We start from the raw sequence: 11883 nt of genomic DNA, 5'->3' as shown, positions 1-11883 counted from the left end.
AGTGGAGGGGAAGCATAAAGCCAAAAAATGACTACAGAAAATGTTGCAGGAAGGAGGGAAATCTATGCTGCTAAAGATAGTAAATAAAAGCAAATCTGTGGAGTACTCACTCGATAAACGCCCTTTATGTAAGGAAGGAAAAAAGGATTTGAATCTAGGTGGTTTGAACTCTTTGAAAACTAAGTTGGATTTAAAATATCTTTCATATCTTATAGACCAGGAAAGCTTTACACCCGCAGCACAGTCTGTGCTTATGAAAACAAAGGAAACTTTGATTTTTGCTTAAATTTGTGTTGGATTTTGGTATTTTACAGAGCAAAATATGCATATTTAAAAGTTAAAAAAACAAAAAAAAGCTATTTATTTTTTCATCATTTATTTTAATTTATATATCAGCATTTTCCCAAATTTAACTTTTTTGATTTGCTGAACAAAAATTGTCACTGCTCTTTGTACTAATTGCTGTGTTGTCTTTCCGTCCCCTGTTATAATTAGATAAATCCAGTAAATATCTTATACAATGGTGACTTCAGACTTTAAATAAAATAATCTGATATCAGCAGCACATGGACTTGGGATGTGTTTAAAACTGTATAATTGGGGTTCTAGCCGCATTGCATAATCTGTAAGTTATTTGGCAACTTTAACCTCAAAATATTTACCCTATAACGTTTTTGCATCAACAAATTTATAGGCAATATAGGTAATAGTTATTATTAAGAACACATTTGTACGATTAACTTTTTTATCTTTTGTTAATTTTTAAAAATATATACATGAGCGCGTGTGTGAATTCTGGAAAACATGGTGACCCCCCTATTCATGATATCAAAAACAGGGTGACCCCCCCTATTCGCACAATCAAAAACAGGGTACCCCCCTACTGATCCACCGACACCCCCCCCAGGCCGAAGTAACTGACCAATCCCTAATTGTTTGTATTTTTTTCTTTTCCCTTCCAGACTACTGTGCTACTTGCTAAATTGCTACTTGGAAGAACTGTTTGTAGTCTCCCTGCCAAAATAATTGACGTTTATATGTATAGTTTTGTGGTAAAATAAACCACCAATGAAAACACCATCAATTTTTTTAATTTTAATTTTATTTTCTCTATCTTTTTTGACATTGTTGCATATTTGTGACAGTTTTACTTGGACCTATAACACTAACAGTACATTTGAGCTGAACATAAGCAGAAAAGTGACAAGTTCACAATTCTGTATCACACCATGCAACAATAGTAAATTCACAGTCTGTGGTGAGATGTGCCTTCTTACATTTCTCATTTATCTTCCTTTTCTAATGGCCCTCTTTGTTTACTATTGTTGCATTTCTATTTTTATGGTACTCAAATGTCTTGAATATATAATTTCTTTAGTATATAAACATTTCTTTCCATCACAGTTTATCACATATCCAAACATCTATCAAGATGAAATAACACGCATACTAAAATACAGAAACAAACGCAACAGGTCTGATTTGTGTGATGATTTGGTTTATTTTCATATAAAGGGTATGTTCGCTTTCATCATATTACTTGGCCTTGCTTTCTTGCAAGAGGACTGTCTGTTTTCTGTTCATAGCTGGATCTTGGAAGGTATTGTTGTGGTCTTTTCTCTCCTTCACCAACTTTGCTTTGTTTCTTGCATCCAGAGCAAAAAAAATATGCCTTATTTGGGAAAATATTAAAACTCTTAGTATCTTCCTTTTTTTGGACATTCCCTCGTCTGCTGAGCCTAACTTTCACTCCAAATTTTGTTTTGGATCAAAAAGGGGCAGGATGTCATTTCATTGGGGCCTGGCAACTATTAAAATGATGCACAGAAAAGTTAACAGAATTCAAAAGAGGCTTGATAATGATGGTACATCTTACAAGTTGAATGAAAATTTATGTGACTTAAGAAGTCTAATAAAACTTATGCTGAAGGTAAAGTGGTGTTGTCATGGCGATTGCTTGACATCTCAGTTTCTTGATTATCTTTCGTGGAGCAATACCATGACAAGGTCATTGGTGAGGCATACTGCTTTAAAGATGTGTAGAAAAAATGTATTGTAAATGTACCAGTTACATGCCGTTTTCCACGGATAACTATATATTAGTAGAATAATAATTAATTGAATGAGAATCCGGTATACTGATTGGCGATGCGCTAGCTCGGCTGTTGTAGGACGTGAAGTATAACGTCAGTTTATAACTAAAACCGCAAAGAAAGCTCCCTGTGCTAAAACCTGGGCCCCATATACGAAGTTCGCAAAGAGCATTCAGTCTTCATAAGTCATTTCACTTTATTACTAGCGCGTCTTTTGCTGTTATCGTTATTATATTCACGCAAGTTGATTCTTTGTCCTAGATTTCGATAAGGTAACAAACTTCTAAATTTCCCGCCGTTTGCTATTGTATTTTCTAGATTCTTTGATTGAACGCAGCCTTTACAGAATCTTTACAGTTCATTCAAAGCTCAGACTAGTAATGTAATAATCTGAGTTCATTACTGCTGTGTTGAGCATTATTTTTATGACAGCAATGTCTGTGACTTAAGCCAAAAAAACATCCAGGTATAAATCTTTTTAGCCAATATAAGCAACTTCTCACACTTGTTAAAAAGAAAAGTGTGATATCCTAATTGAAAATATACATATACTTGATAGTATAATATCTAATAGTTTATTTCGAGAACCAGCTCATATTTTTTTTTAATTACTAAAGAGCACAAAAGCAAAACAGAAGTTACAAAAACTGGGTGTCGTAGAAATATCAGGAAAGACCCTTTTCAGGCAGGAACTTGCCAATTGAGAAACAAGATGATTACTTGTATAAACTCAATAGAGACAGATTGACTCTTAACATATAGAGACATTCGTTGATGAACATATGCTCAAAATCACTGATACAGACCTCCAACATGTCTGTAACTCGAGCAATTTAGCAACAAGCGACGTTCGCGTCGTAATTCTCGAGGCGGAGCTATGTCACAAGACGTTCCACGTTGCTAAGACGCGCACCACTGTACCAAGTATTTCAACGGGCTCTGCGCGCGCTGCTGTGGAAAATATCTAAATTCGAGAAAACAACAGAAACTTAACTTTGAAGTAATCTTGAACAACCAAATTTATATATGTTGCACACGAAGGGGTAACCTTGTTACACTGTTCAGGCACAGTCCCTCTATCGTAGATAGATCTAGAGGGACTGTGGTTCAGGGGTGCCTCAATAACCCTCTCAAAGTACCGTTTTCTGTGAGTGTTCGGCCTTTGTTTTCACCGTGATGGTTGTCACGCGGTGAAAATGCCCGGATCAAAACGCAGGTTACAGGTTGTCGATCAATAAAATTTTTCTCAAACATTTAACTTTAAAGATATTTTTGAAATAAAAGAATATGCATTGATATATCATCGACGTACTAGATCTAGGGACCTCCATGGCTACTTATTAAAGTTACATACAAACACAGTCACTTGGGGGCTGAAAATCAATAAATACTAATTTTAAAAAAAAAATCATCCGCTATACGTATATAAATAAACAAGTTGTGAAACACGGCACCTAGTAAATCGACACCCTGTCGTTTTCAAATGTCGATTTCTTACCTTAAAATGCGAAACAAAAAGTGCAGAGGGGGTCAGGTGTTATGTTAATAACCATTGTTCATAATCGCTAACTTGGTTTTATTCAAAACTGCACAAATCGCGAGTTTTCTGATGATATCCGACGATTTCATGATCGAAAATGGCCAGCAGCCAGAATCAAGGGGAATTTGCATAGAGTTCTGGGTAAATCAAGGAAATACTCGCTGTTACGGCACGCCTGATTGGCTGAAAATGAGTATGCGCACTTGATTTACCCAGAACTCTGAAAAAATGACAAACTTTTTATTTTACAAGCCCTCCCCAAGATCTCAAATGGTACACCCCTAAATGCCGACTCAGACAGCTTCGCCCGACGTTTACCGACGAATACGGATGTCGCGTCGCTTCAGTGTGAGTTGTCGCAAAACAAGACGACCCGTGTTTAATATTTTAGACGAGACGTTCGTCCCCGCGTTCGTCGGCGACAGCAATGTAAGATGGCGGCCTCAGAAGATTTTCCTGTGACGTCGAGCGAGGCTGTATGAGTTCGGCTTAAATGGCCATCGCTTTCGACGACGAGGACGACCCGGGATCGTGACCGCTGTTATTAAAAAAATCGTGAAGAAGATTAAATACAACCTGTAACCTGACCTGCAACCTGACCTGCAACCTGACCTGTAACCTGACCTGCAACCTGACCTGCAACCTGACCTGTAACCTGACCTGTAATCTGACCTGCAACCTGACCTGTAACCTACGTCATTTTGACCCATGAGAAAAGGTGAATTATCGCAGATTTGTTTTTCTTACATTGCATAGGGACTGAAAATACGCAAAAAAAAGATCTCTGTTTAGTCAGGAACGAATATACCATCAGTTCGCCGCCAGAGAAGCAACCGATCTAAAATCGGCAGCCGTGCGCAGAACAACAATGAAACAGCTTGGCAGAGAACTGAAAAACGAATTGCGCAAACAGTTCTGCGCACCCACAATTCAAGTTCTTCTAAACAAAACTATAAATATTGTATTCTGCTTGTCAGAATCGCAATCTATTAATTTGATAAATACTTCGATTGAAACAATACATTTATCGTAAACACAAATTTCTATTGCCTTTTACATAAGGGATTGGTCATTTAGAATCCAGCAGATTCCATTTTGCCAGCTGTAAATCTCAGTTGACCCACCCCCCTATCAAATAAAAAAGAGGGCGACCCCCCCCATCCCATTATATTTTAAAACATTCTGACCCCCCCCCCTCCCGAAACACAAAGAAACATTAACAGTTTTGGCTCTGACATGATTACAAAGTGTATTATATGTGCATTGAAAGTATCACGGTTTGCCGTAAAGGTTAGTGTTTGCATTTAATAGACCTTAGGAGGGAAGGGCAAGCAAGCCAAAAAACGACTACAGAAAAGGCTGCAGGAAAGATGGAAATCTATGCTGCTAAAGATAGTAAATAAAACAAAGCTGTGGAGTACTCACTTGATAAACGCCCTTATAAGATAGGAAAAGAGGACTTGAATCTAGGCGGTTTGAAAACTAATTTGGATTTAATATATCTTTCATCACTTATAGGAATGCTTTACACCCGAAGCACAGTCTGTGCTTATGAAAACAAAGGAAACTTTGATTTTTGCTTAAATTTGTGTTGGATTTTGTTTTTTTACGGAGCAAAATATGCATATTTATTCATCATTTATCATTTTATTTATATACATGTATCAGCATTTTCAGAAATTTAACTTTTTTGATTTGCTGAACAAAAACTGTCACTGCTCTTTGTACTAATTGCTGTGTTTTTTCGTCTCCAGCTATAATTGGATAAATCCAGTAAATATCTTATACAATGGTGACTTCAGACTTTAAATAAAATAATCTGATATCACATGGACTTGGGATGTGTTTAAAACTTAACTGTATAATTGCACGGGGCTCTACCGCATTTCATAATCTGTTAGTTATTTGGCAACTTCAACCCCAAAATATTTAGCCTATAACATTTTTTGCATCAACAAATTTATAGGCAATATGGGTAATAGTTATTATTAAGAACACATTTGTACGATTAACTTTTTTATCTTTCGTTCTGAAATAAAATTTTAAAAAGTATATGCATAAGCGCGTGTGTGAATTGTGGAAAACATTCATGATATCAAACCAGGGTGACCCCCCTATTCGTAAAATCAAAAACAGGGTAACCCCCCTACTGATCCACCAGGCCGAAGTAACTGACCAATCCCTAATGGTATTAAAAGCGAGATCAAACAACGTATTTTCACGCGAACGTGTACGCCACCGCCCTTTAAGGGCCGACCATTTGAAATCGAGGAAGGACATGTTCACGCACAAACACAAACTTGCGGAGTCACCCAAATGAATCACAATGGACGGTAATCCTTCAACTACTGAATTGATTCTGCAGTGATACATGTCTAGTAATTTAACCTTTTGCAATCAGTCTTACTATAAATATCATTCAGCATTTCAATATGTACTCTTTTTCAAAGTTTATAATTACAAAACAAGCTTTCAAACGATGACCCTGATTGCGCACTTCAATAGGCATTATACATGACCCCTGAATGTCACACATCCTGGTACTTTCTGGGGGATTTGTTCTAAATCATAATTCTCAATAATAAACTTTGAACTGATTTATTTTTCAAAATACAATCAAGAAATTTTTATTGATAGATACCCTTGAAAGTACGTAATTTACTATAGATATTATCATATAATATCACTTATATTCATATAATGATGTCATTACAGAGGGTTCATCACATTGTCGATTGAATGAATTTCTTTTAAACAAAATTAATTGGTTCAGCCTATTTCGTGAAATGTTGCAAATACTGCACTCATACCGTAGAACACGTGAAAACTCTTTATACAAACACGAATACAAAGAAATTATCGACCGATATCCCTTATATTCATGAACATGTTGGTATTATGACGATGTATGCTATTAGGTTTGTTAAAGATTGATTTAGTCTCTATGTTCTGTATTCATGTATGCTATACGTACCATGTGGATCCTTTATTCTGCAGATTATGTATCTTTATCCTCCACACAATAGTTAACTTTTAAGCTAGACATACGTGTACGTCAGTCGTCTTACTTCGGCGGTATAGTGCAAACAAAATGCACATAAATTGAGTTTTATGATGTCATAAATGTAAGATGTGTCATATGTAGGTAAACTCTTTGCATGTGAAAGGCGTAAAATTATCCCTTAAAACGCAAAATGATTTTAACAATGACATTACAACAGTCTATAATAGTTGCATCGCCGAAGCCTACTTAAAATTTACAATTGATGTTTCGTCGTGTGCTTTATTATGTGTTCGGAGTATTGTTCAATATTCCCGTAAATATCAGAATCAATGCCGGAAATATTTGCAAATATAGTTCGCGTGAATAGAAATTGATTAACGTAAATTATTTTCTGTCATGTATAGGAAGACTTATGTTATCAATAGTAGTCATGAAATCGATCCGTCAATTGAAGAAGATTTTCTCAAGTAAAGCAACTGAGTACGTATATGACAACAGTGAAGTAAGCAGATGCTAATAATCTCACACTTGAAAGTTTGAATCCTTAAGGTGGTACACAAACAATGTACTGAAAACTACAAACACGTGCTATACAAATTAAAACGTATTGTACACGTATTGAAAAATACTGTTGTAGCAGGAAATTGTGGGTAAACGTTTATTCATGTCATTCCATACCGTGTACATTTATTATTTGAGTTCAAATCCTGCAGCTGTATATCAAGTACTCACTCTAGGAACTTAGCGACATACTGTTAATATATTGTCATTTTACAAAATAAAATTAGCACTATTTTTATATGGGTCATATTAGTTTATTTTACACTTCTGAAAGTGATTCACAGTACTGTAATAATGAACAATTAAGAGTTATATAGAATCAACTTACACAGTTATTCGTTTTTTGATATGAAATCATTGGTGCTAAACAAGGATAAGTTAAAATATTCTTATAACTCATTTCAATGAATATAAAATACTGTATATCCATTCTTCCCCCCCCAAAAAATAGTTGATTTTTTTTCCTTACCGTTGTCAATTCAAAATTGTATTTTTATTATTATTCTGTTTGAAATGTTGTGGCATCTATAGCAACGTATATAGTGTTATATAACAACTCTCTTAATATTATTATCAGGGGTAAATTCTTTCTCTCTCTGGGTTCTCCACACTTGCCAGGGGGGAAACTCGTCTCGTCTCTCTCCCTTGAGGTACGGGATCGGGAAAGTCACTTTAACTTTACAGTCAAATAAGGCACACACAACGAAATACGTTTCAACTCTCGTCTTAGTCGATCTTTTGGAGCACTCTATAAGACTCAGCGCCCTGGGGAAAGTCCCCAAGACTCTCCCAAGGCTGAACCAAGACTCGCCCAAGACTGGACTGCCTCAAGGCTCGCCCCTGGACTGGACTCTCGACTGTCCAGGACTGCCCTCGACTCTCAGACTGCACTCTCTCTACTTTCTGACTGCGTCTATCGTGGAGTATTCGCCAAGACCAACTCAAACTCTCTTTATTCATTTTCAAAACTCTAACCAATTACAAAACAGTAAAAAGACTCTAAGGCGTAAACTTCAATCATAAAGCTAATCACACTAAGTACTGAATACGTCATATCTTTTGATTAATCGTTCACTACATTAATAACTATGGATGTAAGAATAGCGACGGTATCTTGTAATTAGTTCCAAACCACTGAGCCAAGTTCCGTCCAAAACTTCAATTAGGCCTAGACGATGACAGACATAACACAGCAATTCAGCTAATAATCAACTAATTAAGTCGGTCAAGAGATACGCGAAAACAAATTCATGACATTATATTAAATAACTTTATCTATATTATATATTCACTAACTCGTAATATACAACACGGAATTTATTTAAAAGTATGTTGAATCATCGAATTAGCAGCCCTTTTTAAATATAAAACCATTGTAAAAAGCATACTCCAAAATATTAATATTAGTGTTTTTATCTGTCCCACAAAGAAAGTGTATTCAACTTCCAATCAATAGATGAATGCATAAAAAACATTTCCCCTTGTGCGTTAAAATGGGTATTGTAATAACTGTGCGTTTTATTCTTCGGCAAAAATGAATATATGATAATTGTCTAAAAATTCTTAAAATGTGTCTCCCAAAACTTATATTAAACTGTGCGTTTAATGGGTCTACCTTCCGTTGGAGAGCAGGTGTGGCCGTTTACATACGAGGGTTGTTGTTGTACACGATGTCCGCATACGCCCTCGCATCGAGAGGTAGAAATGTTTTATTTCTGAAGTCCATGTAGTACATGGGTTCGTTGATAACATTCGGGTCATATCCTTCCTTAACCAGACTAGACTTCTTATATTTAAATGTTTCTGTCAGCTCCAGCGAATCACGAATACGTATAAAGCGTGGACATGCGTACAACGGTAGATGCGCAGTAATGTGTGCGTAGCAATCTCTCAAATTGAAATCTGCGTCGTTGTTTAAAACGATTGCGGCCATTCCAGCACGGCCGTCATAATCTGAAAAGGGTACGTTATCACATAAAAAGATAGACTGATGAAATACTGTAATGTACTAAGGTTTTGTTTATGTATTGTATTGTATTTTCAAATTATTTCTTAATGAACAAGACGTTTTTTGGACACAGTTGTAAAATAATATAACGGAGGTTACAACCAATACATAATATTATTAAACCGTGAGATAAAGCGCCCTTCTCCAACTAGCAAATTTAAGTCTGTCTTCATCTTTCATAACATATTACCATTTAACATTAAATATTGAAATGTAGGACAAGGTATGCTGGGATAAACATATAACATTATGAATGATAATTACGTAATATTTGAAATATGACTGTATGTCAATTATTGTCAAAAACATTTAACAAAATAGTTGTCAAATAGTTTTCTGTGAATATAGTTATACCACCTTATTTAATTGAAAACGTGTTCCCAAACACCATATTTGAATATCTAATAATAATATACACATATTACCTTTAACTGTAACCCCGTATACAACAACTTCACGGACAGACGGAAATGACGCAATAACGTTAGCAACTTCATTAGTAGCCACATTCTCCCCTTTCCACCTGCAAGAAAATGCAAGATAAATAAAATGCCTTACAATTAAATGTTGGTTTACTCATAGAGATGGTGATTCTAGAAGTATTGTCCATATCAAGAAATTCCGTCATACTCAGTAACTGTGCATGGGCCTCCCACATCGAATATTGTGCGCGTTCTTTTATAAGCGACTTTGTAGAGAAACATACACGAATCTAGCATTCGAAATGCACAGTCTCTGTGTCACAGCGATAGACAATCTAGAATATGCTAGTATGGAAAAACCTTGATAAAAGACGAGCAAGGTTTCAATTAATCTACTTACTCACCTAAAGGTATCGCCTAAGCGTTCGGCAAAATACAAATAATAATTTCTGTCTAATACAAATAGATCACCGGTGTTATAATACTGATCCCCAGGTCGAAATACGTTCCGTAGTATCCTCGTCTCCGACTGCTCCGGATCGCCTTCATAGCCCATATATTTGGCACCAACTCCTTCCAACGGACTTATTAGTAAGCCGGGCTCATCTAAAAATATGCCACGTTCGAATTTAATATAATGAGACCACGATAGACGTTCATGCGATAACTACATCAGTTATGCACGCTTCTCGCAACTTTATTAATTGTATACATTCTACAGTATCGCACCTTGGTGGTTTTGAAGCAGAACGCACAAACAACAACATTTAACATTTTCAAGAGATTCGTAACCTGTCGCCATTTGCAAAACAAGTCACCTCAAGAGACTTGAATGTGGAAGCTAATCACAACAACACACTTACCCAATTTCACAGGAACACATTTTCCGTCCCCGTCTCGCACTGGTTTGGCTAATTCAGTGTCATATTTTATCAACCAAAAACCACGGAGTTTCTACACAGTACAAACAAATGCGATTCACATAAATCATAATTTGAGTTGTCATATGTTCGATGTGTTACCCAACAAATTCGCTGTGAAATTGAAAATGAGACAATTACACGCTTACGATCAAACCCTATTCTCGTGGAGTCCCAATCCCGTTATGGCTTCCCCAATCATGGCTTCCCTATCATGGCTTCCCCAAATGTGTTTAATTTATTTTGTATTATATGTGACACTGGAAAACGACAATTTACAATACATTTGATTGGAAAGAACAAATTTGTAAAACTATTTCACTTGACCCATAATCTAGTCTTATCTTGTTTTACAACTCCCTCATTTTTCCACATATTACTTACTGTGTTGAAATTTGGGGTAACACCTACAAAACCTTTGACAAAATTCTACTACTCCAGAAAAAAACTGTTCGCTTGATAACGTTTTCAGATTTTCGTGTCCACATCTCTACTATTTAAAAAAAAACTATTTATGAAAAAATATTTCAGACATCTATAAACTTAGTAAGTGCCACGCCTGTCTATTTGTTTGTTTTTTTTATCTTAATACGAACTCGTTTGCCCATAATGTTGACCCCTACAAACCTTCTCATAACTATGCAACTTCCTCATAACTATGCAACACGTCAAGCTACTGGTTCCAATTATTATATTGCTAGAATGAGTCTTACTATTAATCAACACAGTATCACCTATACAGCAGCAAAAAAATGGAACTCACTTCCTGATTCAATAAAAAATATCAAAAGCAGATACATATTTAAAAATACGTTAAAACTGTATCTCATGAAACAGTAAATGTGTTATGTTTAAAAGTCTGGATATGTTATTTAATTTTTTTTATTTATCTTCACGCTAAGTGAGCTATGCATTTAATTAATAACATCAGTATTATGGGGCCATAGACTAGACTAGTTTGTATGAACTATAGCTGTGGTTCTCACTAGAATTGGTATTATTATTATTACTGTGTATATTATTATTGTATATTATCTGGTGAAATAAAACAACATCAATCAGTGAACGGAGTTGAACACTATACCAGTAACCACTGCACAAATAACGAGGTGACCATTGGTCAGTTCTAGAATTATGGTTGAGCACGAGTACTATTGGTAAAAACAACAGGTAACATTTTTAGACACTAGTATGATACATCTGTTGTCAGACCATATATATGTAAATTAAACAAAGTGACGTACATACCTTCATCAAAGGCGAATACTTGCCGAGTGCACCGGGTGTATTGTCCGTGTTTATACTCATAAATGTCGATTCAGTTGCACCATATAC

General features: G+C 35.7%; 1 protein-coding gene across 1 annotated transcript; it reads right to left on the bottom strand.

The window, feature by feature from the left end:
* Positions 1-8840: 8840 nt before the first annotated feature.
* Positions 8841-9925, bottom strand: LOC100370612 (long-chain fatty acid transport protein 2-like). Its single transcript, XM_085507313.1, has 3 exons — positions 9837-9925; positions 9632-9729; positions 8841-9151 (listed from the first exon to the last, which is right to left on the bottom strand). Exons 1-3 carry the CDS (start codon positions 9923-9925, stop codon positions 8841-8843), a joined length of 498 nt encoding a protein of 165 aa, XP_085363439.1.
* Between the last annotated feature and the right edge of the window lie 1958 nt (positions 9926-11883).

This window comes from Saccoglossus kowalevskii, chromosome 13 (genome assembly GCF_978046115.1).
Source record: "Saccoglossus kowalevskii chromosome 13, keSacKowa6.1, whole genome shotgun sequence".
Classification (NCBI taxonomy): Eukaryota; Metazoa; Hemichordata; class Enteropneusta; family Harrimaniidae; genus Saccoglossus; species Saccoglossus kowalevskii.
The sequence above is the reverse complement of the archived record's forward strand: the minus strand, read 5'-3'. Positions and strand labels throughout refer to the sequence as shown.

What these genes read in the sequence shown, in the direction of transcription:
- LOC100370612 (XM_085507313.1), bottom strand. Translation starts at nt 9,925, where the DNA reads ATGCTAGATTCGTGTATGTTTCTCTACAAAGTCGCTTATAAAAGAACG. An exon ending in GGCCCATGCACAGTTACTGA is followed by an intron (nt 9,730 to 9,836) that starts GTATGACGGAAT and finishes ATTTTCTTGCAG; the next exon opens with GTGGAAAGGGGAGAATGTGG. An exon ending in ATACGGGGTTACAGTTAAAG is followed by an intron (nt 9,152 to 9,631) that starts GTAATATGTGTA and finishes TACCCTTTTCAG; the next exon opens with ATTATGACGGCCGTGCTGGA.